The sequence below is a fragment of the Miscanthus floridulus genome, chromosome 4 (assembly GCF_019320115.1).
Source record: "Miscanthus floridulus cultivar M001 chromosome 4, ASM1932011v1, whole genome shotgun sequence".
Taxonomy (NCBI): domain Eukaryota; kingdom Viridiplantae; phylum Streptophyta; class Magnoliopsida; order Poales; family Poaceae; genus Miscanthus; species Miscanthus floridulus.
In genome coordinates, this window is record NC_089583.1 from 89,906,353 (window position 1) to 89,933,680 (window position 27,328).

Here is a 27,328-nt window from a genome sequence, read left to right on the forward strand (position 1 = left end):
ACTCAGCGTCCAGTCCACTAATGGACGCCATGTGTCACTAGCTTCAAACGCTGTTCGTCAGAATTCAACAGCTATGAAGCTTACCGGATGCTACGGCAAAACTGACCGGACGTTAGAGCCTCAGCGTCTGGTCGAGTACAGTAAGGGTCTAAAACCGGTTTTCCTTGATCGGACGCGTCCGGTCCACCTCGACCGGACACAACCCAGCGTCCGGTGGTAAACCCTAGCCACTGTACCGCCAGTCAGTGCAACCGGACGTAGGTAGTCAGTGTCCGGTGCATTTGGATCCAGCGTCCGATCACTTGACCGATGCTGGCATCTCCTCCATTCTCTTCACCCTTGCTCAAATGTGCCAACCACCAAGTGTATCACCTTGTGCACATGTGTTAGCATATTTTCACAAACATTTTCAAGGGTGTTAGCACTCCACTAGATACTAAATGCATATGCAATGAGTTAAAGCATCTAGTGGCACTTTGATAACCGCATTCTGATACGAGTTTCACCTCTCTTAATAGTACGGCTATCAAACCTTAATGTGATCACACTCTCTAAGTGTCTTGATCACCAAAACAAAATAGCTCCTATAAATTATATCTTTGCCTTGAGCTTTTTGTTTTTCTCTTTATTCTTTTCAAGTTTAAGCCCTTGATCATCGCCATGCCATCACCATTGTCATGTTATGATCTTCATTAGCTTCTCCACTTGAAGTGTGCTACCTATCTCATGATCACTTGATAAACTAGGTTAGCATTTAGGGTTTCATCAATTCACCAAAACCAAACTAGAGCTTTCACATGTGGCGTAGCGTGCTGTGCTGAGCGTGCCATCACTGGTGGTGGCTGGCTCTGTCGCCTTTGTTGTAACTCCTCGCCATGCTCCTACGCACGCATGAGGGCCTTTGCGTAGGGGTCTAGAGGGGTGTGAGTCTACAGAGACTCCACTACCACCAGTTGTTGTCCTAGGGTGTCTGCCATAGTGCAATCCTAGGACAGAGGGTGGCCAGGTGCCACGACGTCGCTGATGTTGGAGCCGTTGCTTTTGACCTCATCATCAATTTGGTCATAAAAGGAGGTGGGAGCGTAGCCTGCCATCCCCACAAACTCAGACATGAGAGGGGGCAGCGTCAGCATCCTTCGGAGCCCCCACGCGCACGTGTCCATGAGGGACGCGAAGCCATAGGTGAACCGGTCACACAGCGATCACGGTGGGGACAATGGGGTTCCTCCAGAGAGTCGGTGGAAGGTGTTAAATAGTGAGTAAAGAACAATATGTACATTACTCACCATGGGGTTTGAGCCTAGCATGGGCTCGAGGCGAAGCATGAGTGTCTCGATGTCGAGGTCGTCGAGTGGCCTAGAGCCGATGGAGGGCGCTCCTCCTCCAGTGGATGCCAGGACAAGCGCCTCCTTACTAAGCTAGAGTATGCTAAGTTGGTTGGCGATGAAGTCCATGCTTCTGAAGAAGAAAGTCTGGAGCAGCTCGAAGATGGGAGGAACCCACATCCCAATAGGTGGGAGCATGGGAAACTCTAGCGAACCAAAGTGAATCGTATTACTTGAGCCCACCATGCTGAAGATGGTGGAAAGGTGGGCAATCTGATGACCAAAAGCATGAACGCACGGCATCCTCCCCACGGACGGCGCCAACTGTCGGTGTGAAATGTGGCCGACAAGTAAATATTTGTAGTTTTGCCATGCGTTATGATCAGATGTGGCCTAGCACTCAATGACACAGAATTTATACTAGTTTAGGCAACGGGCCCTACGTCCAGTTGAGGTCGGTCGGCGACTTTATTCCTAAGCCTAGGTGCTCGAAGTTTGCTGTGGGGTTACAAACAAGTAAGGAATGAGAAAGGGGTGTTAGAGGCCCGGTCGGACTCTGAACTGAGAGGTCAAGAGTGATGGGGGCTCTAACAGATGTTAAGTATTGGAGCGTATGCTCTGTGTATCTCTAAAGCTTATTGAGCTATTGTGTTCTTGAGTCGTCGAGAGAGTCTTCGAGAGAGAGAGCCCGCGTCATTTTTTAGGAGAGAGCTCATCCCCTTTTATAGTTGAAAGGGATGGCCTTACAAGTCAGAGAGAAAGTGTATACGTGTGCTGCCTAGTCTTATTGCTCATGCCATCGGATACGGGATGGCTGCCAGCGCCCACAATACTATTTATGCCTAGATGCATCTGGTAGGCTCTACCATGTTCGCCTGGTACGATAAACGTCGGCGCCCACAATACTGTTTGTGGTCTGACACGTCTGGAAGGTTGTATAGTGTCCATCTGTCATGGCCTGGAGGCACCGTCTTGCAGGTGCACAGAGTATGGCAGGGTATGGTCCTCGGTATTGTGTTTGACTTGAGCGCCTTACTTTATCTGCTCCGCCTGTTCTCTAGGCCCACACCGAGCGGGCGTCCCCAGTCGATCGTTCCCAGTCATCCCCGACCGTGTTGGTCAGGAAAGAGCAGCGAACAGAGGTCCAGCGTGTCCTTGGTCGGAGAAAGAGGTCGGGCGAGGTAGAGCCCATGACCCAGAGGTCGGGTGAGGTGGAGCCCCCGACCTAGAGGTCGGACAAGTGTAGGGCCTGCCCCTAGAGGTCAGAGGTGCTGGTCAGGGACCGAATCATGGTTTTGGCATGTTATTGTGTATCTGGGCCAGCCCAGGCGTGTGCTATCATTGCATCGCCTATTGGGCCGAGTTTTGTAGCGAAGCGGGTCCATTGGGGACCCTAGATTTATGAACCCAACACTCTCCTTTCCTCTAAAACTATTAAAAATAATCATGAAAAGGCATATGATATAGATTTTTTATCAAGCATATGATACAATTAGTTGGCAGTTCCTTGAATATATGCTGACTTCGAGAGGCTTTGTTGTGAGATGGAGAGGCTAGATTATAAAAGTGGTGGTGGGTTGGGGCGGGGGACTTCTCTTGGCATTAGATTGAATGATGAAAAATAGTTGGCCTTTAATCTTGTTCTAGATGTTTTAACCAAAATGTTAAGTAAGACAGCCAAGAAAAAAACTTACTAGAGAGGGTGTTACCTTCAATCTATGAAGGGGACATCATTAGTTTACAATATGCCATCGATGCACCGATTTTTCTAAATAATGATATAAATGCAGCTAGAAATTTAAATTAGTTAGTGATGTGCTTTGAGGAGAGTTGTCCGGTACCAAGATCAATTATCATAAAAGTGACCTATAAACTATTGGTGAGGAGGAGGAGGATGCCAATTTTATGGCAAAGATTTTTTGTTGTAAAATAACTGAATTTCCCATGAAATATTTAGGAGCTCCTCTACACACTTCTCAAATCTTAGAAAACAAATGACAAAATAATCAAAAGGGTCATTGCAGTTTGGAGAGGTAGGCTCTAGTCATATGGGGTAAATTGACCCTTCGAAGTCTTGCCTAGTAATCATTCCCATCCAAAAGATGTGGCTTCTTGGGTCAAACTTTAATTTAGGACCTGTTTAGTATAGTTCTAGCTCTAGGATATCCAGAAGATCCACGCTAGATTTGTTAAGAAGTTTGTAGATTAAACTAAAGTAGTTTAAATAGTAATATCTAGACCAAATTAAAAACAAAATAAATGATCTAAATTCTCTCCATGTTTTTTCATATTTAGCTCCATGATTTCTTGGAGCTACAAAATCCCAGCTCCAAGAGAACCATCTTTTTATTTTTGAAGATTGGTGTTCTTGCCCCCTTTGAAAGCCAATTGCTATTTGACCATTGATTTTTTCAACTTTGTGATTTAACTATTGACTTTGAATACATGTTGAACAAATATTTCAAATAAATGATTTAACTTTGTCCTTAATACATCTTGAAATTGAACTATGTATCGTCGTTTCACACATCTTGGAATCCAACTCAGTACAATCATTGGATACATGTTGTTCTAACTCATATAAGCATGGATCGTGAGTCTAGGTCACATACGGGAAATAGAGGAATGTGAGAGTATTGTGGAAAGTAAAAAAAGATTGTTGGAAGATCCTCTTTCTCTTTAATATTAGAGATAAATTGCTTGACTTTTTACGAATCTCGTTCCATGCAAACTCAAGGTGTCTGAACTATAGACTAACCCACTGAGACCAAGAATTAGCTATACAAGAGTGTAAAAAGTGACCAATATAATATAATGCTTGAAATTTGTCTATATATGTGAATAGTGATCAACACTAGAAGCAAAATTATTTCCATAAAACCTAAAGTAATAAGTGCAATCGAGATAATAATGTCATATCTATTCTAAATTCCTACCGTTAGATCTTCCTTTATTCTAAATTCCTACTTTTAGATCTTGATCATGTGATCCCTTTCCCCTTTATATATGCTCTCTTCTTCTTTCTTTCTCCCTAACCCTAACTTCATTGCGGCGGCGGCCGCCTACTTTACAAGCCACTTGACCTATACCTCTAAACAATCTCCCCTTGTCTTCGCCTTGCCTTGTTTATGTGCCGGCCACCGCCTACCACCCTCGCCCTTCTATTTGCTCTCACAATCGACGACTACATCTTAGAGTCCGCAATCAGGATAGCCAGATCTAGCTAGATATACCTTTGAGAGCATGGAGAATCGCCATGGAACTAGACCATTCTATCGTCCGCCCATGCAAGAAATTCATCCGCCTATGCAAGAAATTGTGACTCACAAGGTAAGAAACTCGGGTGTTGACACATGAATTTTGCTATACATAAGTTTCCTCCCTTTACTTTGACAAGGATTTTGACAAGTTGTAAGCGCTTCTTTCCTTCATCTCGTCTAGCAATATTTGTTTATGGCACCTCCGCCTCATGAAATTCGTCCACTTATGCAAGAAATTGGGACTCATAAGGTAAGAACTTGGGTGTTGGCACCTGAATTTTGCTATTCATAAGTTACCTCCCTTTGCTTTGACAAGTTGTAAGCGCTTCTTTTATTCGTCTCGTCTAGCAATATTTATTTATGGCACCTCTGCCTCATGAAATTCGTCCACCCATGCAAGAAATTCGTCTGCCTATGCAAGAAAGTGGGACTCACAAGGTAAGAAACTTGGGTGTGGCACCTGAATTTTTCTATTCATAAGTTTTCTCCTTTTGCTTTGACAAGGACTTTGACAAGTTGTAAGCGCTTCTTCTCTTCGTCTTGTCTAGCAATATTTGTTTAGGGCACCTCCGTCTCATGAAATTCGTCCGTCTATGCAAGAAATTTGTCTACCTATATAAGAAATTAGGACTCACAAGGTAAGAAACTCTGGTGTTGACACCTAAATTTTGTTATTCATAAGTTTTCTCCCTTTGCTTTGACAAGTACTTTGACAAGTTGTAAGTGCTTCTTTTCTTCATCTCATCTAGCAATATTGTTTATGGCACCTCCACCTCATTATTCTTCCTTATTTTTGGTGGCTCATTACCGTCAGATCTACTGGCACTTTGTGTGTTGTCTCGTCCTATTTCTAGCACTATCCAATTGACGGCCCTTCACCTCTCATCGTCGGCGACAGTGAGAAACCCTCCAACACTGAATCTAAGAGCAATTTGAAGAAGGGTGTAGAGAGGGAGACCAATTTTCGTGGCCCCATTATCGAACTAGTTCTGGTCATCCCTATAAAATAGAAAAATTATTGTGCCATAGATGATATTTTTGTGTATACATAAGATTGCATAATGTGGATGGAATCTTAGTTTCACCAACACAGTAATGTACCATAACATCATCATGGTGTCAACGTTGAATGCTGCCGATGCTTAAGAGCAAGGCTAATAATATAGCCGGCAGGTTGATCGTAAGCTCACTCGTATAGTAGTCAACTCTTTACTATTAATATATGGTTCACTGGTCTCTCTCACATAGTTTTTTTCTCTTATGTGGCCCGTTTTTCTTCTCTCCCATCCACTCTAGCATTCAGGCATTAGTGTGTCAGAACAATATTTTTCTCTCACATTAAACTAGTCAGAAGTAATAATTCATGATCGTATATCAGCGCCAGCCGAACCCGTGCGCTCCGCCACAGCAATTGCCGTAAGAGCAAGTATAATAGCAGGCTGTAAGCCGACTAAATGCTGAGGTGGAGGAGAGAGGGGAGGAGAGAGAGGAGAAGCGGGCTGTAAGCTTACAGCCGGCTTGGACACAAGAACCAAAAAAGTCTGTGAGAGAGATAAGTGGAACATGTATTAACTGTAAAGAGCCAACTACTATATAAGTAGACTGAAAGAAGGCTATAAGGAACCTTACAGCCAACAAGCCGACTGTATTATTAGCCTTCTCTAATAAACTGCGGCGGTCAGCGAGCATTGACACCAGTAGCAGTAGTTTATATATAAAAAAAGGACACCATTAGCAGTAGGGTTTTAGCTTAACCGTCCAATGCCCATGGAAGTCGTCTCCATCCCGGCCGGCGCCGGCGCCGGCGCTTCCTCTTCCTCCTCCTCCTCGACCCCTTCCCCCTCCACCAGGCGCCCTACCACCACGCTCCGCTTGCTCTGCCCCTCAAGCCGCGCCGCCGCGCTCCGCCCCTCACGGGACCTCCACGTGGACCAGCCCCCCGTGGGGGATGAGGCCGTGCTCGTCATCTCCGGGCCGGACGCCCCCGCCGCGGCGGTCAGGGCGTGGGAGCACGTGGTGGGCCACAGAGTCGAGGGCGAAGAGGCGATGGGAGGGGAAGAGGAGGAGAGGGAGGTGACGGGCACCGTGGGCTGTCGGATGCTGGCCGCCGGTGGGCAGGTGGGATGCGTCCTGGGGAAGGGAGGGAAGACGGTAGAGCGGATGAGGCAGGAGAGTGGCGCCCAGATCAGGGTGTTTCGGAATAGAGAGCAGCTGCCCCCCTTTGCGCCGCCGGGGGATGAGCTGATCCATGTACGTCTGCCCTTCTTGATTTAACACAGATGCTTCAATTTTGCTTGGGTGGAAAATTAGACCACCTTTTCTTATCGCTTAGTGGTGAGCTGGAAACTTGGAATTCCCTGGCTAGTAAATCCTTGTGATATTGGTGGAAATATTGATGCTTCCTTGTGATTTGTGAATCAGAAAATGATCTCAAGTACTGCGTTGTGACAGACCGATAGTATAGAATCGTGAAAAGACAATACTTCGAGAGCATGGTGCTTTGTATAGCATATAACAGAAAAGGTTCAGCACCACCCTAGTAATATGCTCATATGCCTACCAGAACATATGAGTAGATTAGATTGAAATCAGCTAACTTGTGTAATATTTCCTGCTTTATACTTTGCTCCCAGAAAGTTCAGTAGTTAGGCAATCCATAGCTCAAGTTTTTCATTCCAGGGGCTATTTAATCTTTCACTTGGCTATTTAATCTTCAAAATCCAGGTCTTTCTGATATGATAACCTTTTCTTGTTAGATAAGTGGGAGCTTTCCTCAAGTACGGAAAGCACTGTTAGCAGTTTCAATCTGCCTCCAAGATAATCCTAGGCCAGACACGCATAATATTCTGATGGGAAGACCATTTGGGCCTCCAGGTAGTGGTCCTGGATGTCCCCCTGGCATGGATCCTCATTCTCAAAGAAGTTATTTACCACCACACATACCTGATTACCACACAAGGAATTATCCAAGCAATGCTGGTGCCCCTGGTCCTAGATTCTTTTTTGAACAAGAGATAGTGTTCAGGATGATAATTCTGAATGAAATGGTGGGCAGCATAATTGGAAAAGATGGTTCCACTATTCGGGCATTGCAAAGTGAAACTGGTGCTTGTATAAAGATTTTAGAGCCTGTTGCTGATTCAGATGAGCGTGTCGTTGCAATATCTGTACGTGAGGTATGTCTATGGGCCAAAAAAGGTTTTACTCCTGTTTCAGTGTTTTGTCTGAAGTGATCACAAATCTTTGTTTTCCTTATGAGGAACAACTGAACAAGAGTTCTTTTTATGGTAATTTGGTGTTTGTGTCTGTTCCTCTTCGAGAACTGTCATATCATCCAAATGCCTGGCTAGTTGACTGATGTCACTATATTCTGCCAAATTATAATAGGGATTTGGGATTAATTTTTCCTTGGAATTATATTATCTACTGTCTGTAATATTGGTTGATGGATGTGTATCTCTTGGTGCAGAATTCTGACATGATGCATTCTCCAGCGCAAGATGCAGTTGTTCAGGTGTACTCTAGGATCTTAGAGGCACCTATGGATAGAACTTCTCCTACACCTGCAAGGCTTCTCGTTCCATCACAACATATTGGTTGCCTGCTAGGAAAAGGTGGATCCATTATTACAGAGATGAGAAAGATTACAGGAGCTAGCATTCGAATTTTCAGGAATGAACAAATTCCAAGATGCGCACAGCGAAATGATGAGATGGTTCAGGTATATCACAGTTGTAATAAACCACCCTATTTTTTGTTCTGAATCCTTAGAAACAATGCTGTACTCTATGCATGCTATGGTACAGTTGTACATAAGTCTGCATGACCTTTTGAAGGTTTCACTAATATGCCTGGAAGCTACTTGCTGCATCGGATTGGAGGGTGTTTTTTTTAATCTAGTTGTGTGGTATAAATGCAAAGTTGGATAACTAAAAACACTTGATGGAAAATGCCAATAAACTCTGACGTGATTTGAACGACATTAAATAGTTTGCCTGTTCTGCTATGTTATCCTTCAAGCCACATAGGGTTTATACGGTGAAGATCATTTACTAGCAATGAGTTTTACAGCTATAATTTAAGGTGTCCGGTTATTGAATATCTAGAATGCTTTTTCTATGGAAAAGCAGTGCATGGTTCAAAGCAGGAATCCTTTAAGAAGAATTGACTTTATTTTTCTTTTACTTTGTTGCATATTTTGTAATTCTTTTGGGATAATTTTTCCAATCTTTGTTATACTGTAGTGATCCTCCATGTCCAAATGATGCATGTTATACGTTGCCTAAATCAATCAGTTTTCTAAAGTTCACCTGAACTGTCCCTTAAAAAATGTATTTGATTATTCATACTAGTGTTTGATCAGGTAATGAACAAGTAAAGATCTAGCAACCTAGAAGGGAAACATATTATTCACCTCTGGAGTACCTCTTTCTCAGGTCACTGGTAGCTTCCAATCCATTCAGGATGCATTACTTCATATAACTGGAAGGATCAGGGATGTCATCCTTCCCAAGCCACACCCCAGTGGAGGCATGCCTCCATACCCACCTGTTGGAAACATCCCAGTTCACCAATCAAGACAAGAACCACCTCCTCCGCACCTACATCCCAGTGGGGGTATGCCTCCATACCCTATGCATTCTTTCAGACCTGATGCTCCTATGGGCCACTTTGAAACGGGTGATCAACGGCCACCTCCTGTACATTCGATGGAATATATGGGTGCTGATAGGATGCCATACTCGTATGGTGGTGAACAAGGAGGTCCTCGCCCTTTTCTAGAACAGCCTTCACCAAGAACCTGGCCTCCTGAGGTAAGCTACATGCATTTATTTTTAGATGGATTTTTAAGGTGGGGATTATAGGGGACTGGTGTTTACCACTTCTTTTAGCTGTGGTGTTCACAAATGTCTTCTTTATGAGTTTTTGACATGTGCAGCCTAATTTGGAACGGCTATTGTCAGAGTTTATAGAATTCTGTACTAGGCTGTTACCATTCTCACATAGCATTTCGTTCCAATTTGGGGACTGTAGTGGTTGAATTGCTTAGAATTAAGTCTGTTTTCATGGACAGGCACCGAGGACAAACAGTGAAGCTCCCAGAAACATGCCTGATGCAGTGCCGGCCACAGATTTGAGAAAGGGACCAGTGGCAAGGTAAGCTAACTGCCAAGTGTTCTTTTCAAGTTTGATGCTTCTCTTTTGGATTATATTTCTTATAAACTTTCTTCTAGAAATTAGGGTTTCTATCCTAAAGACTGACTGTTTGTCTGTTTTACTTCACCAGTGAAAACCAAGTGGCTACACCAAGTACTACAACTGAAGTTGTTATTCCTTGCAAGTATATAGACTTTGTTTGTGGAAACAGTGGCAGTGAAATTGAAGAAATAAGAAAGGTACATAGTCTTGTCTTTTATTTATCTAACATCCAGTTAATCTATGCCCGTCTCTTGTTGCCTTGTGCTCATCAAGGCAACAAGGATATGCCGCACAGCTTTTAACTTTATCATCAAGTTAAAGACCCCCTGTCTCCATGTCAGTTTGTCCTTTCGCTAGAATGTAGTCCATGCACACTTGGTCATATTTATTTGTAGGATCGTACTAGTTCATTTTTTATAATATTGTAATCACGTTGTAAATTTTTATTTCGTTTTGGAGTATCCAAAGTCCTAAAGCTCTTTGGTAATGTTTATCTTCCAGATGTCAGGTGCTTCAATTACAGTTCATGATCCAAAACCTGGTGACACAAACTCAATAATTGTTATATGTGGGGATCCCGAACAAACAAAGAAGGCAGAGAGCCTGATTCATGCCTTCATCTTCTGTGGCCTGTATGATTGATACTATGCAATACCATCATTTGTTTTTGATTCTTCAATTTTATTAGAGCAGTTCCATGGGCAGAATTTGGCCCCTGATTGGATGTACATGTACCATTGGTACCGAGGTGGATGTAGGTAAAGCTGATGCATGCCTTGTAAAAACAACATCGATGTACATTTCTGTAGTCTTGTGTTTTAGTTTCGGGGAATGACATGGAATGTGGTGGGTTGGTTGCACCTATGTGGAATGTTTCACCCCATGCCATCATTGGTAGTCGAGAAAAATTTCATGATTTCATCTCTTGGTTGGGAGGCAGCTCTCCGTGTGATTGGGATATGTAATTTCCAGGCAATGCCATCTGTCGACTGTGGTCACAGTTCCTGCTGCTTCGTGCTGGCACAACTTGACTTGTTGAGACATAGACGACCAGAGTCAACCACCCCTTGAGATCCAACATTATTGACTATGGTCGTACGCCGTATGGCGTTAGTTTTCCTACGTAACTCCTTACGTACCAGCACCAGTGCAGGACGTGCCAGTGCAAATGGACAGTGTAATTGCCATTGAGCTGGAGGGGTCGTGTGGACCAGATCAGATTAGTGAAGCCCAAGAATAAATGCCAGTACACGTGATTAGCCGGCCGATTTGTACCCTAGGAAATCTCGAAGAGGGAGCAATGGAGCATTAGAGTTTGGAATATGCATTGATCCAAATAAGATGTACGCTGCCTTGAGCCTTCAGTCCTGAATGAGCCACAGATCCTCTGGTTCTGCCCTCTGCGAAGGCAGGCAGCCTGGAGCTGACACAGTAGAGCCTAGACAGCAGGACAGAGTTGTGAGTCTTATGGACTTCAGGAGTACTTTTCAGCAAACGAACAGTATTTTCCTCTTATAACAAATCAACATAAGCATCAGTATAAACCAATTTCAGCGAAACGAACAAGGCTGGTCCCTAGACTGCAGGACAGGAACAGTTGTGAATCTGCATATCGCTTATGGACTTGGTCCAAAAAAAACCTGTGAGTCTTCCCAAGGAAGTTCTTGGCAATTGCAAGCCTGACATTTGTAGCATATCTTGCTCATATGCTTTCGGTTCCATCTACCACGACAAATTCCCATCCCATGCGTGCATGCTTTGGACAAGGATGTCAACGAACAAATCGTCTCGTCACCGGCTTTGCGTCATGCGTGAACTGTACTAGTAGCATCTTGCGCTTTTAAGCATAGTAGTTAGCTACCAGTTGCGGCTGGGTAGCGCGGTATGCAACAAGGGTGACGAATTGAAGTGTATCTTTTGGAGAAGATACAAATTACCCTTTTTTAACGTAATTTTTTTGAACGTATACAAATTACCCTTCAAATGAGCAATTTTACTCTCTTTTCCCACCAAACTTTGATCTGATCCAAGTGGCTGCACTACACTCTTGTTTTGCTGACAGGCTCTATGTCTTGACCTAGTGCAGAGAAGTTCTTCCTTTGCATAGAAGCAACCACCTTCCTGAAAACGTCAGCCCTCTCGCGTTCATGGATTTTGCATGACCTCTTGTAAGGTAGCAGGTATATCTGCCATCGTCACAGCTTCATTCCAACAGCCTATGCCAGGCAGGAAACCGAAAGTAACAGAATGGAATGCATTTTAGTTTCTACCTCGGGGTTAGCTTAACTGCAAAATGTCTATGCCACGGTAGTGCAGGAATATGGGAAAATGGGAAATGCATGCATATGTTTATTATTGAGGTTGAACTGCAGATATGTCTCTTGGCTGTTAACCAAGACGCTAGGGAAATGACCGAGCAGTTCATCATTTTGACATTTGAAACCTACGGAGTAAGGACTGGTTCCTGCATTATCATGAAGAACAGAAGAACTGAAGAAGAACCAAAAATGGGGGCAAAAGAGTCTTCTTTTTTTGAGACAAGGGGCAAAAGAGTCTTGCATACAAGCATTTTCAACTAGTTCCAGTAAATAACTCTTGCTCATGTTTTTTACAGGTAAAATTACAATGGTTCTTTCTTGTAGCCAATATATGTTGAGATTAACAAATACTACGAAAAGAATAGTTAGCTGTAAATGGGAGGAGTTACAAACTCATCCGGCTGTATCAGTCAGAAACTCGAACCCGGTCGTGTAAATTCCACCGCAAGAAGATTAAGAAGCTGAGCTACGCTTTGTTTGCAATGTGTTTTTCAATGACATACATGTTTTTTAGGGTATTGTCCATATTCCATCTTTCAGCTTATTTAAGGATGAAATGGGCCCCGTCTCTAGAAAACCTTTTACTGCGGTTCAATGTTTGGCACAAAAGGCAAATGCGACTCAGGCAGCCAACCAACTAATCCAATGGGCGAGAATATATACTTTCTCAGTTCCAAACTATAAAGTCGTTCTGGCGTTTTTACGTACGTTTCTAGATACATAGTTTTTATTTAGATATAATATATACCTTGATGCATAGTACAAACATATATATATTAATAGGGTAAAGTCCAATTTACAACCTTAACTCTCGTCAAAGTCCGGATTTCAACCTCGAACTCTAAAACCGGATAACTTTGGCTCTCAAACTCTTGAAACCGTTCAACTTTCAACCCTGGGCAGGTTTATGGACGGTTTTGGCATATGAACAGTAACTTTTGATATTTTCGGGTGGTGTCAAAATTTTATATTATTTTTTTTAGCATCTTAACATCCTCAAATAAAAAAACACAAAACTACAAAGTTGTAGATCTCGTTAAGAGCTACAACTTTGGTATAAAAAGTATTTTTATTTAACTCCATACAAATAATATATTAGTGCTCTAATGCGGCAAGCGCTAGTAGGCGATTATTATAGTGCTGAAATTTTATATTATTTTTTCAAGCATCTTACTGTCCTCAAATAAAAAAAAATTAAAACTATAAAGTTGTAGATCTCATCGAGGTCTACAATTTACATATAAAAATTATCTTCATCTGACATCGTATGGAAGGGTTTTCTATTTTTTAAAATTTGAGTCTCGTCACGCGACAAAACGATGAAGATAATTTTTATATGTAAATTGTAGACCTCAATAAGATCTACAACTTTATAGTTTTCTTTTTTTATTTAAGGACAGTAAGATGCTCGAAAAAATAATATAAAATTTTAGCACCATAATAATCGCTTACTAGCGCTTGCCGCATTAGAGCACTAATATATTATTTGTATGGAGTTAAATGAAAATACTTTTTATATCAAGGTTGTAGCTCTCAACGAGATCTACAATTTTATAGTTTTGAGTTTTTTCATTTGAGAACGTTAAGATGCTCAAAAAATAATATAAAATTTCGACATCTCCCGAAAATATCAAAAGTTACTGTTCATACGCCAAAACTGCCCAGAAACTAGCCCAAGGTTGAAAGTTGAACGGTTTCAAGAGTTTGAGGGCCAAAGTTATCCGGTTTTGGATTTCGATGTTGAAATCCGGACTTTGGCGATAGTTCAAGGTTGTAAATTGGACTTTACCCTACATAAAAAGCTAACAACTTCCAACGAAATTGAGTGAGTATATATATTAAAAATGATAATGCTACCATTAAGACGTCTAGAAACCCAAACGCCTCGCTCTACTCGCGCCGCTCTCTCAAAAAACAAATCCCCACAGAAACTCATCTCCCCCATTCCTCGCTCATGCGTCATGGCTTTAGGGCACCATGCGGTCGTTCCACCGTCCCAATCCGTCGCGCTTCCGCCTCCATCCCGCTCCACCACCCACTCCGGCGCGCTGTCGCCGCCCGCCATCCCCCACGGCGCCCCCATCCCCACGGCACCTCCGTCTCCCGCGGAGAAGAGGAATCCTCCGCATGAGGTACACTATCAGCCGCCCCACCGACTACAGCTGCCGTCGGACTTGGTTGCCGGCGCCTTGCCCTCCGCCTCTGAGCTCCATGCACGTGATCGGCGAGTGTAGTGATACCTCCGTCCCACGCGCGCGCTGCCGTGCTCCGTCCTTCGCCGCGCTCAGGCCAGGTTGGCAGGTAGCCAGGAGAGGGGGCCGTTGTTGGCCAGGCCCAGCCCAGGCGCAGGCGCAATTGGCCATTGCCAGGCCACGCCACCATCCTCGGCTACCAGTTGGCTGGAACCGGTTGTCCCCTGCTCTGCGCTGCGTCATATTGAAGAAGGGTGAAAAACACATGTTGCAAGCATTTGTTTCAAGTGCTTCAAATGTTTGACAGGTATGTTGCAACTGTTTTATACGGATGTTGCAAAAGTAGATCGGGATATTGCACATGTTGCAATGGTTGTACATGTATGTTACAAGCTCATGTTCTCAATGTTTCATCTATTTTTTCGACGTATGTTGCAAGTGTATTTATCTAGATGTTGTATATATTTTCACACATATAATGTAAGTGTATTATCTGGATGTTGCGTATGTTTACGATGGTTTCAAGTGTTTTTTGTGTTTTTGAAACACGCATATTTCAAATATTTTATTTGTTTTCAATCGTATATTGCAATTGGTGCAGATGAATATTTCAAAACTATCTCACTCCTCGCCTTTCTAGTGTCTCGCCTCGATGTCTGACACAGAAAGATGGAGACAGTGTCCCAACTGGTGTGGATGGACCCCACGTATTTGCGGGCGGGTGCAGCAGACGCGATGTGGGTAAGCAGGCGCAGGACACGAGACGAGGGGCAGCCGTGTGGGCCTGCGGACGGGGTCTAGGTTGGGAACTTAACCACGCCCTATTAAAAAAGAGCAAAATCAAACCTCAAGAACGAACCGTTGGCTTTCTTTTTCCAAGACTGACCTGCGGGCCATCCTGTTCCGCCCCACATGTCAGTATAACGGTCGAAGCGACGCACAGTGCCTTTCGTGGAAGCTTCCTACGCTGCACTGGTCGCAACGGCTCCCCGATAAAAAGAGCAGAAAACCCGCGCGCATGCAGACTGTCACGCACTCGCGCTCGCTCACACCGCAAGAGGGAGGGGTACCTGACGTTGCAGGCGGAGCCGGAGGCGAATCCGTTGGAGCGCACGCGAAGTCCGAGGTGAGGCGATGGCCGCCGCCGCCGCCGCCGCCCCCGGTATCTCGATCCTTCCAGCGTCGTCGTAGATCCTTGTCGTTCTGATATGGCCGATCGGCCGGCCCTGTGCGTGCTGCTGTGTTGTTGCGCAGTGATCAGTGCCTCGGCTTCGCGGGGTCCTGCCATCTGCCAAGGTGGAGGCGCTGCGCGGGGTGCGGATGGCCTTGGTGATGGGGAGCTCGCCGCCGCCGGCGCATGAGGAGGAGCAGGTGCTGGAGGGAGAGGACGCATTCGAGATACCCAGTAAGAACGCGTCGCAGGATCAACTGCGATGGTGGAGGGTACGGCGTCTCCACTACTACAGTTCGGTTCAAATTCAGCGTTTTTTTAGTTCGGGATGAAATTACCATACGCTCGAGCAGTTGAGCTCAAACCTGCGCATTGCGGTCCACACCGCGAAACAGCGTGTAGTTGGTAACTTGTACTCCCTCCGTTCTAAATTATAAGTTGCTTTTACTTATTTGGTTCATCCGTTTTGCTTTGAGTTGTGTGGTTCATTCATTTTTGCTATGCATCTAGATATGGATGTAAAAAAAAGTCAAAGCGACTTATAATTTAGAACAGAGAGAGTATATTGGTAGATGCCGCGTTAAATGATGATAGGATTTTTCGAAAACCACTAGTTTGTTCATCCCTGTACTACCATTTTATCACATCGTATTATGGTGGAGTTTTTTTCCCCCTTCGAGAATGTGCTTGTGCTTGAGAAGTTCCTTCAGACTCCTCTGTGCAGTCCATTCTTGCGTGGGACATCTGCTTTGCCTCGCAATTGTCACCTTTTTTGTGATTGATTTATACTCTGCTTCTGATGTCTTCACTGAATTAAAGAGTTATCTTGGATGAATGCTGGGTACTGATGGAAGGATCAGTTCGTGCTAAGCTACAAGTCTTTGGGCACGTTTCTCGAGGTTTTAATGTTAAGAGACATTACTTTGAAGCTTGGGGCAGCCTTGTATTCAGTAGAACGATGGTATACTGCTTTCTGAATACTCCTGTATCACTGTATGTACACTCGTGGAAATCAGAAAGTTTGTTGGCTATGTAATTCCCCTTGAGTATAGTAACAAGTTTTGAATCCTAATACTTGTTACTCCTAACCACCATGTACACTTTTACGAGAAACATTAGTAAAGTTTGTTTCATCCTTCGATAGGAGGCTGTACTTATGACTGCATGTTCTCTTTTCACTTTTCATTTCAGCAAGCTGCTCTGGTGCTCAATGCTTCTCGTCGTTTTAGATACTCTAGACCTGGAAAGGGAGGAAGAGAAAGAGAACTTAAGAAGAATGTTACGATCCCATGCACAAGTGATACGAGTAATATCTTATTTGCTAGTTGAAGGAACACTTTTCTTTTCTGAAGTAAATACATTTTTTATTCCAAGTCTGAATTCTTCAGGCAGTATTTCTTTTCAAGGAGGCTGGCCAGAAGAACCTAGGAGGTACTGCTTTCATCGTCTAACTTCTAAGCTTAATGGAAGATTACACCATCCTTGCAAAATGGTCATGTAATAAGGGAAATCCCATGTGAATAGTGACATGTCATTATTAAATCTCCCATTTGGTAGTAATCATAATGCCATTGTAAATTTCTTCTTTCATTTCATATGTTAAATTTGCTAAGTCTCTTACATCTGAGTGACCCTCAGCTTTGTACCGCTCTCACATTTTCCTGATCATATGATATGTCATATTTATTCACGTGCTTTATCACAACATGTATTACCTTGAACAATCTCAATTTTGTCACCATATAATCCAATAAAAAAATGATTCCCTCAAATCCAATAAATCTCTCTCTCTGGATTAATTGTAGTTAAATACAATTGTGATGTTTTTAATGCTTTTATCTAAGCAGAGTATTGCACTAACATAAAAGATGAGACGCTCTCTCAGAGATTTTCAGTTGATCTGAAAAAACTCAAAATGCTGAACAGAGACCATGACACTATTATATTCCAGGAGGTTGGAGGGGTAGGTTCAATTGAAAATTTACTTGGATCTGTATCTTATTTTCATACTTTTCATTCTACGGTGATGACATATTTCTTACAGAATGCTCCCGTTTAGGTTAAGGGGCTTTCAGATTTACTAAAGAGTGACTTAGACGAAGGAGTTAGTCCAGATGAGAATGAATTGATGCGGAGGAGAGATATTTTTGGGGCAAACACATATCCACGCAAGGAAAGAAGAAGCATTTGGGTACACAATTTTCTAAGCCTCTGTTTTGTAATAACCACTCCTAGTTCATTTATTCTAGGGAGCTGTATTATATTTTCCTATGTTTCCTCAGTGTTATTAAGTCGTCCGATGCTATGACCCCAATTATGTTTACCGACACGATTTCCGACCAGATTCCAAGTCGCCGGACTAATTAGTCGTCTGATTAGGATGGAAAACGACTAGTTTTCACTTTGTGCATTGGGCTGCCTGAGCAACTGGGCTTCTGCGAGCTGGTAGGCTGGCCATCCTGAAGATGAGCTCCTCATCGAGTCCTCCAATCGTCCTCCATCTTCTTGCTGCCATGCTGCGTGTGCGTTTGATTTGTGCTCTGCCCTGCACCTCTGCAACACTCCCTTGCTCTAGCTCTGCTGCTGCTCTTGCCTCTTGCTCTGCTGCTGCTGCTGTTCGTACCTCATGCTTATGCTGCTACTCTCTGCTTAGTGCTTACATGCACCTATGTGGCTGATGCTATATGGTATATCAGTGCCCTAGTGCTTACACGTATGTGCAAATGTGCCAATGTGGATAAGTGGCCAACTGGCCATCAAATCTCACAAGAATCTGTGCCCTAGTGCTTTTAGACTCTTTCTGCTTGCTTTTATCCTATATGGTATATTAGTCCTGGAGTGCACAGGATGACTATATGGACAATTCGGACCAACTAGACTCCTAATCGGTCTAGTGGACGACTAGCCACGATTAGTCAGCTGGTTGGTCCCATGACGACTATGGTTGACTAGATGATTTGATAACAATACTTCCTCTTTATTCCGCCACCGAGATAGGATGTTAATTATGTTGTGGAACAAATAAAGATTTGATAATTCTAAATTTACATGTGGTATTTTCAAAATGAAAACTTTAGAACACAAATTAACACTTAGTGATATTTATTATTCACTAGCACTTCATTGCTTGAAACATACAACTTGTGTCTTCAAATTTAATATTTATTATTTCCTTATCTGCAGTATTTTGTATTTGAAGCCTGTCAGGATTTAACTCTTGTAATTCTAATGGTAGCTGCTGCTATATCATTATCACTGGGCATGGCAACAGAGGTATCTTTATGACATTCTGATGATCTTTTCTCGTCTCCATGGGTAGTCATTTTGTCCTTTTTTTTTCTCTCGAACATGTAGTAGTCATCTTGTCTTACCCACCAAGTTTCTGTTGGAGGTACAGAGTGTTTTTACTCAGCCAGGGATTACCCACCCAGGCGACTGCTCTTTCATATATAAGAGATAAGTATCACATTGATTACATTGATGGCTCATTAGAGCATTAACTAAACAGCTAACTGCCTGGGTACTTGCACAGTCACTTGTGCTGCCCAAGGCCTTAATAGCAGAAACATAATTAAGCACAGATAACTAAGTGATAACTGGGAGCAGGACTTAACTTCTACAGTTCTCCCCCTAAGACCTGCTTCCCCCATCCTTGATCTTCATGATCCCAATCTTGCTTCTCATGTCTTCAAACTTGGCCTTGCCTAAGGCCTTAGTCAGAATGTCTGCCAGTTGATCATTTGTGGCGACGAACTCAGTCTTGATGCTGCCTTCTTCAACACAATTTCTGATGAAGTGTTGTTTGATTCTGATATGCTTGCTTCTGTCATGAAAGACAGGGTTCTTTGCAAGTGCTATTGCTGATTTGTTATCCACTCGCAGCTCTACTACTTCCACTTTCTTTCCCAACAATTCAGCAATTAACCTGGACAGCCACAGAGCTTGTGTTGCAGCAGTAGTCATGGCAACATACTCTGCTTCACAGCTAGATAAGGCAACCACTCTTTGTTTAATGGACTGCCAACTGACCAGATTGTTGCCTAGGAAGAATAGACAACCTGTAGTGCTCTTGCTTGAGTCAATATCTCCAGCCAAGTCTGAGTCATAGTAGCCAATGAATCTGGCTTCACTGGATGCCTTGGTGAAGTGCAGGCCATACTCCAGACTGCCTGCCACATACCGAAGGATACGCTTCACTGCCTGCTGATGCTCTATGGTGGGCCTCTCCAGAAATCTACTCACAAACCCGACTGCAAATGCCAAGTCAGGTCGAGTATGAACCAAATATCGCAGGCTTCCAACCAGCTGCCTGTACTGTGTTGGATCAACTTCCTTGGCTGTACTCTTCTTGCTCAATCTTAGCCTTTCCTCCATAGGAGTGGCTGCTGGGTTGCAGTCCACCATACCACCCAATTCCAGTATCCTTTTGGCATAGTGAGTCTGTCTAAGGGTGATGCCATCGGTGCTCTGCTGTACCTCAATGCCCAGATAGAAGCTTAAGAGCCCGAGGTCACTCATCTCAAATGTTGCTTTCATTTCAGCCTTGAAGCTTTCAACATCCTGCTCTTTGGCCCCTGTGATGATCAAATCATCCACATACACACCGACAAGCAACAGAGAGTTTCCAGAACCTCGCCTATAGATTGCAGCTTCATGATTGCTTTGTCTGAAACCTTTCTTCTTCAATGTTGAATCAAGCTTTGCATTCCATGCTCTTGGTGCTTGCCGTAGGCCATACAGAGCTTTGCGCAAACGATACACCTTGTCTTCTTGTCCAGCAACAACAAAGCCAGGCGGCTGATGCACATATACCTCCTCGTTGAGGTCTCCATTCAGAAATGCGGACTTGACGTCCATCTGATGAACAGACCAACCTTCCTGTGCTGCCAGAGCCAACAAGACTCGAACGGATTCCATGCGTGCGACAGGGGCGAAAGCATCATCATAATCCACGCCTTCTTGCTGGACAAAGCCACGAGCGACAAGTCTGGCTTTGTGTTTGATAACATTACCGTGTTCGTCCTTCTTCAATTTGAACACCCACTTCAGGGTGATTGGACGGTGACCAGCAGGAGGCTTCACAAGCTCCCAGGTCTTGTTTCTCTCTACTGATCGCAGCTCTTCTTTCATTGCTGCGCACCACGCTGGATCTCTCTTGGCTTCAGTATGCGAAGTTGGTTCACCAGAGTGCGTCAGATGCAGCTCTGCGAACAGGCGAGTTGCAGGTGGCGGTGTGGGCTGCTGGCCAATGATATTGCTGACAGTTCTGTAGCGAAGTGGTTCATCCTCGTGATAAGCATCCAGTCGATCATCATCATCCTCCAGAGGCGTGGCATGCTCAATCTGAGGACTTGGTGGCGGTGGTGACACTTCCAGTGCCGCTGGAGCAGAATTAGCTTGAGGATGAGTTGATGCGGAGCCCTCTGCTCCTTCAACTCCAATTGGGCTGTTTGATGCGGGTGTTCTTGGTGAATCCGGGAGCAGAGGCGACGACGGCGGCGCTGGTTCGCTCACCTCCTCTGACCAGACATACTCAACTGTGAATTCACTGCTGTTCACAGCTGATGGCCCAGATTCCGGCGAGGACCAATCCCAGCCATGTTCTTCATCAAATACAACATCACGGCTGATCCTGACACGCCCGCTCACAGGCTCAAACACCCTATATGCCTTAGCTCCTTCTGCATAACCAATAAACACGCCGGCCTCGCCGCGGTCATCAAGTTTGCGCAGCTGACTGAGCTTCCTTGTGTATGCCACACACCCAAACACTTTCATGTGTCCCAGAGTTGGTGAACGTCCATGCCAGGCCTCATATGGGGTGATCCCCTTCAACGCACGTGTCGGTGATCGGTTCAGTATGTGGACTGCTGTCATCACAGCCTCCCCCCAAAACCGAGCTGGCAGGCCCCTCTGCTTAAGCAGTGCCCTTGCCATGGCCACTACTGACTGATTGCGCCGTTCAACTACCCCATTCTACTGAGGTGAGTGAGGAGCACTGAAGTGCCTCTTAATGCCTTGTTCTGCGCAGTAGGTAGCGAAATCAGCAACTGTGAATTCTCCTCCATTATCGGTGCGAAACACCCTGATTTTCTGACCACTCTCCGCCTCTGCGCTCAGTTTGATGCGCTTGATGGCTTCTGCTGCTGCATCCTTGCTTGGTATGAGCGCTGCCCACATGAAACGGCTAGCGTCATCGACGAGCAGCAGGAAATATCGATTCCCTCCAGGTGTTGCAGGTGTCACTGGTCCGCAAAGATCGCCGTGCACCAGCTCAAGGGGCTGTTTGGCACGGTACTGTGTTGCAGCTGGGAACGGGCGCCTTCTCATTTTGGTGGTGACACAGGTGTCACACACCTGCTCCACATGGTCAATAACCGGGACACCGCGCGCCATCTCCTCCTTCCCAAGTCTGCGGAGTGCATCAAAATTCAAATGCCCCATCCTCTCATGCCACTGCCACGCTACATCTCCTCTGCATGCTGCAAGACAAAGTGGCTGGACTGCATGAAGTTGGAGTGTGTACAATCTGTTAGCCCCTCTCTTCACCTTGGCAATCAAACGGCCAGTGTGTTCCCAGATACGTAACACGTCGTGATATATCTCCACCTTGGAACCAGTCTCGTCAAGCTGACCCAGACTGATAATGGAATTCTTCAGGGCTGGTATATAGTACACACCCTGCAGCACCCTATGCTCACCAGTTCTTCCTTCGAAAGCAATCGAACCGATGCCTTTGATGTCAACCTTGGACGCATCTCCAAATCGGACCGTGCCTCGCACGTCCGTGTTCAAGTCAGAAAAGAGCTCACGCCGTCCAGTCATATGGTGTGTAGCTCCTGAATCAAGGTACCACACATCTGCCTTTTCTTCATCGCCATTGGCACCAAGGAAGGCGCGGGCTTTTGGTTCTTCCAGATTCACCTCTTGAGCAGCATAGGTGTATGCCGGCGCGCACTTGTCAAGATCAACGAGCCCATGCGCCAGAAACAGAGCCCCATCATCCTCGCATTCTGCATACTGCACACGGCCATTGTGGCCGCCGTCACCGCCGCCTGCGCCCCCTCGGCCACCAGCGTGCTGGCCTTGATTGCCACCGCGGCCGCCGCCACGACGGCCTCTGCCCCGTCCGCTGCCACGGTCACCGCCACCATCACGGTCACCATCTCTGTCTCGGCGTGGATGAGGGCAGTCTCTTGCCCAGTGGCCCTCCTGGCCACAATTGTGGCAGGTATCGCCACAGCGTCCACCATCGCGGCCGCCGCCACGGCCCTTTCCTCGCCAGCCGCCGCGACCGCGGCCACCACCGCCGCCTTGGCCGCCGCCGCGCTGATTCTTTGAACTAGAGCCAGCAGAATCATCCCCGCTGCCCTTCTTCTCCTTCTTCCAGCGTGCGCGCCATTGCTCCTCAGTATACATGAGCTTGCCGCCGACGGTGATTGGCTCGGTAGGCGCTTGCTCTTCACGGTCATCAACAGCCTTGAGCCTCCCAGTGGCTTCCTCAAGCGTGAGCATGTCAAAGTCCAGAAACTGCTCAATAGCAACCACAATCTGCGCATACTTCGACGGTACTGTACGCAGATACTTCTCCACCACACGCCTCTCATCGATGTCCTGATCACCATGAAGGACAAGCTGTCGATGCAGAGTTGAGAGGCGGAAGGCAAAATCTTCGACGCTCTCTCCTGGCTTGACACTGATGTTCTCCCAGTCGCGGCGGATGCGTTGCAGCGTCGCGCGGCGGACCCTGTCCACGCCGATGCGCGCAGCAGCTATGGCGTCCCACGCCTCCTTCGCCGTCCGCTTGTCGATGAGCGGAATCCCCATCTCCTTGGGAACTGCTGCGACAATCGCCTCCATAGCCCGCCGGTCGTCGCGGAACGAGACCCGCTCTCCTTCAACTGCGTCCCACAGATCGCGGGCCTGCATTCGCAGTTTCATCTCTTGGCTCCATTCGTGGTAGTTCGTTTTGGACAGCATCGGCCAGTTCGTGCTGCTGCCCGAGTCCCTGTATACGACCCTGTCGTACACAGGCGACTCCCGACGCCCGCCACCGCGGCCACGCCTGCGGACTGGCGGAGATGGAGACCTCCGGCGCGGGCTCTTGACCTCCTCCTCTTCTTCTTCATACTCCAGCTCCTCTTCTTCCTTCTCTGCTGCAATCTCCTCCCTCAGCACCCGCGCGGTCCTAGCCGCCTCCTCTGCAGCCGCCGCCGCCTGCCGCGCCGCCTGGACCGCCTGCGCAGCTGCCTCCTCTGCAGCTTTCAAGCGCGCGGCCCGGCCAGAAGAGTCCTCCGCATCGCTGACGCCCTTGGCAGCCTTCCTTCGGCGCTCAGAAGATGTCGAGGCCATGGATGAGAAAGCAGGGGAGGGGGCTCGAGTAGAAGATGAAGGAGAGGTGTCTAACCTAGGCTCTGGTACCAATTGTTGGAGGTACAGAGTGTTTTTACTCAGCCAGGGATTACCCACCCAGGCGACTGCTCTTTCATATATAAGAGATAAGTATCACATTGATTACATTGATGGCTCATTAGAGCATTAACTAAACAGCTAACTGCCTGGGTACTTGCACAGTCACTTGTGCTGCCCAAGGCCTTAATAGCAGAAACATAATTAAGCACAGATAACTAAGTGATAACTGGGAGCAGGACTTAACTTCTACAGTTTCAACTGGGATATAATTTTGATTAAATAACACTTTGGCTGATTAGGATCCATGATTATTCTTGTTTCCACGATTTAGGGTGTAAAAGATGGATGGTATGATGGTGGAAGCATATTTTTTGCCGTATTCCTTGTGATATTTGTTACAGGTAAACAATTTGTGTTTTACAGTTAGCTCTCTCCTTTCTTTTACTGTTGTCAAGTTATGCCAGCATCAGTTCATCAATAAGCTTAAGTTATTGTCTAAGGTAGGCAATATACCCACATCTCAACCACCAACCAAGCCTCACATCACAGCTCATTCAGGCAAATCAGGCCTTGATTAAGGAATATATATTAAGTAGTGTTTTGGGGGCACAGATGCAGACCGGTCATGCCTAATGTAGTCAACACAAGTTTCTTTCAAGTAAATGGTCTTGCAGGGTTTCAAGCTTAGGAGCCATGATGTCCTACTCTGCAAATGTAAAAGTACACCTACCCTTGCTGGCAATGTAATTGGACCACTATTTTCACTCTTCTTAATACAATGGCATGCAGTTCTTATGCGTGCTCGAGAAAAAAAAAAAGAATGTTATGTGCCAACCATTACACCAAACATCTTAGGTATTAGAGAAGGACCGGTTCTTTTTCCTCTTTCCTCTCTCCTGGAGAGACCTGGTTCTTCTGGACCGTCCTTTAATTCCTCTTCTTTTATTTTCTGAAGAGAAACCTGTTTGCTTTTTGCCTTTTCTTTTCTTATATAGGCTTCCCCTACTGTTTTCACTCAAAAAATATGCTCATATGTCAAAAACTGCACTTAAATATGGTCATGTTCTATTTTACGGCTTTCCCTCATGTTACAGTACCCCGAGTCATCTTGTTCTGTTCTGATACTTTATTTTTTCACAACTTTCTTAGCAACCAGTGATTATAGACAATCACTTCAGTTTCAACATCTGAATGAGGAGAAACGAAACATACAAGTTGAGGTGAGTACGTTTATACGCATTTATTTTGGGGTTTAATTCTGCATATAGACAGTCATTCTATGTCAGTACTGTAACACCCCTGATGTTACGAGCTTGTTTACCATCGTGATTTAGGCCTAAGTAAAATTTTCGAAACGAGTTTCTCTGAATTTTTTATTTAAATATACTTGATGTGATAAGTGAATCGGATGATCCAGTTTTGTGGACTCAAATAAGCGCTCAAGTTAAATTACTCAGTGCATAAAGATATTTAGTAATGTCGAACGACGATGCTAGCGAACGGTTTGTTCTGTTAGATTAAGCATGAGAAGCAACTTTTATAAATAAAATAAAATCCATTAATAAATAGAATATATATATATATGTGTGTTCACGGGTTTATTTTGATAAGCACGAACTGACGAGAGAGAGAGAGCGCAGCAGCTTCGTTTATTTTTCCCGGCGTACAACGTACTCGTCGCATGGCAATTATTCACCATCTCGTTCTCGTCGTGGCTCTGTATTTCTCTGCATTGCAAAGCCTCTCATCCAATCGCATTTGAACTGGTCCACTGCGCTGGGCATCTGAAATTGGTGCATGTGGTTCTGTCCCAGCCACGCCTTGTCCTCTCACCTTCCTGTGCTCGCCGCTACTGGCCACGTTGTGTTGTCCCGTCCTGCTCCCCTCGTCGTGCTTGAAATGGTTGGCGAGCTCGCACGCGTCTCCTTGTTTTTCCTATGGCCTTTGTATGCCTCTGTCTCTGATTGTTTTTCTGGGCCGAGTCATGTCGTGCTAGACCTGTCTCAGCTTGCCAGCCTCGGCTTGTCCCTGTCTGCATCGACTTTTTCTCTGCGCTGCCCTGCCGTGTCTCACGCTGCTTTCCCCTCCTTTTTTCTGCTGTCGTGGGAAGAGGCGCCCTTGCTCCTGCGCTTTCCTCCCCACCCGGTGCCGGCCATCCCCACGCGCGTGCCCCGGCCTCGTGCTGAGCCTGCTGCTCCTCAGCGCGCCGTGGCCGCCACCGCCCCACGCGCCGCTCTGCCCTTCCCCGCGAGCGAGCGCTCCCGCACCCCTCGGCCGCACTGGACCTGCAGTTTCCCCACGCTGTCCCTCCCGTGCGCCCGCACCATCGCTATGGCCACGCCCATCGACGCCACAGCGCCACTCCTTCCTTCTGCGGCCGCTCATCTCGAGCTCCTCTACGTCGCCGTGCTGAGCCCCATCATGGCCCGCGCCTTCCCCGCGTCGTTCCATCTTCCGCGCCTCCCACCCGCAACAGCCCTAGTGCCCCACCGTCGGCACGCCTCCTTCGCTGGGCCGCCATGGCCGGTCCCTTTTCCCCTCCTCTTCATCTCTGCGTCGTGTCCACGCTAGGGCCATCCACGCCGGTGCCAGCCTTTCCCGTGCTCGTGCCCCCGGCCCTGCGCTGGGCCTATTGCCCTCGGCGTACCGTGCCGCGGCGCCCAGCCGAACCTCAATGCTGGACCATGGCTCCGCCTCGCCTCGCTCCTCCTCGCACCGCGGCTCCCGCCGTGCCTCGTAGCCACCTAGAGGCGCCCGTGGTCACGCCGTTGTCGCCGGCCCTTTTCCCTTGCTCGCGATGCGCGTGCGTGCCCTCGGCCGCTCGCCTGGACCTATGTTGTCACGCCCTCCTCCCCGTGTGCCTGCAACACCTTGCCGACCTTCCCGCACCGTCTACGCCAGAGCCACCATAGCCATTTCCACCGCCGCCCAGTGGTCGTCCGTCTTCCCGGCATCGCCCAGTCGGGGGGGCGCCAGGTCCGCCTGGTGCCAAACGGGCCTGCCCTTGCTAGTTGCCGCATAGTCCCACTGCGTCGCCGGAGCCGCAGCCGCTCGCCTGGTTGGCGCCGCCGCTGTCGGCGTGCTGCCACCACGACTCACGCGGGTGGGCTACCGGGGGGCTGGCTTGGGGCTTGCCACGACCAGCCTGATGCCTTGTGGGTCCCCGTGCAGCTCACGCGGTGGGTTCCCGTGCAACTTCTGTCGTCACCGTGCCTTCTCGGCCGGGATTGGTCGCCGGTCGGAGCGCCTCTGCCCTGTGCTCTATTCGTGGAAGGTGAAGAGATGGGTAAGAAGGTGAATAGAAATACATAGGGTTCGTATTGTGAAATACGTGACTCGTTTGAATAGTGAGCTAGATCGTAGGTTGATTAGTTAAAAACAAGGGGTCTTTTCTACAAAAACGCATGCCGAGACTAGGCCACGCCGCGTGGGCCGGCCTGTTGGGCCGCTC

At 46.4% G+C, this 27,328-nt stretch overlaps 2 protein-coding genes across 2 annotated transcripts; both read left to right on the top strand.

The window, feature by feature from the left end:
- Positions 1-6,309: 6,309 nt before the first annotated feature.
- On the top strand, positions 6,310-10,707 carry LOC136552059 (KH domain-containing protein HEN4-like). Its single transcript, XM_066543606.1, has 7 exons — positions 6,310-6,835; positions 7,342-7,761; positions 8,055-8,306; positions 9,022-9,399; positions 9,660-9,742; positions 9,873-9,981; positions 10,286-10,707. The coding sequence occupies exons 1-7, from the start codon at positions 6,347-6,349 to the stop codon at positions 10,424-10,426; spliced, it is 1,872 nt and encodes a 623-aa protein (XP_066399703.1). The 5' UTR covers positions 6,310-6,346; the 3' UTR covers positions 10,427-10,707.
- Positions 10,708-15,343: 4,636 nt separating this feature from the next.
- On the top strand, positions 15,344-26,448 carry LOC136548791 (calcium-transporting ATPase 5, plasma membrane-type-like). The gene is made up of 9 exons (XM_066540187.1): positions 15,344-15,420; positions 16,657-16,771; positions 16,854-16,896; positions 17,313-17,428; positions 17,525-17,656; positions 18,649-18,738; positions 24,209-24,278; positions 25,027-25,097; positions 25,885-26,448. Exons 2-9 carry the CDS (start codon positions 16,676-16,678, stop codon positions 26,446-26,448), a joined length of 1,182 nt encoding a protein of 393 aa, XP_066396284.1. The 5' UTR covers positions 15,344-15,420; positions 16,657-16,675.
- The last annotated feature ends 880 nt before the right edge of the window (positions 26,449-27,328 follow it).

What these genes read in the sequence shown, in the direction of transcription:
- LOC136552059 (XM_066543606.1), top strand. Translation starts at nt 6,347, where the DNA reads ATGCCCATGGAAGTCGTCTCCATCCCGGCCGGCGCCGGCGCCGGCGCT. An exon ending in CGGGGGATGAGCTGATCCAT is followed by an intron (nt 6,836 to 7,341) that starts GTACGTCTGCCC and finishes TTTTCTTGTTAG; the next exon opens with ATAAGTGGGAGCTTTCCTCA. An exon ending in CAAGAACCTGGCCTCCTGAG is followed by an intron (nt 9,400 to 9,659) that starts GTAAGCTACATG and finishes TTTCATGGACAG; the next exon opens with GCACCGAGGACAAACAGTGA.
- LOC136548791 (XM_066540187.1), top strand. Translation starts at nt 16,676, where the DNA reads ATGCTTCTCGTCGTTTTAGATACTCTAGACCTGGAAAGGGAGGAAGAG. An exon ending in TGGCCAGAAGAACCTAGGAG is followed by an intron (nt 16,897 to 17,312) that starts GTACTGCTTTCA and finishes TTATCTAAGCAG; the next exon opens with AGTATTGCACTAACATAAAA. An exon ending in AACGAAACATACAAGTTGAG is followed by an intron (nt 25,098 to 25,884) that starts GTGAGTACGTTT and finishes GACCTGTCTCAG; the next exon opens with CTTGCCAGCCTCGGCTTGTC.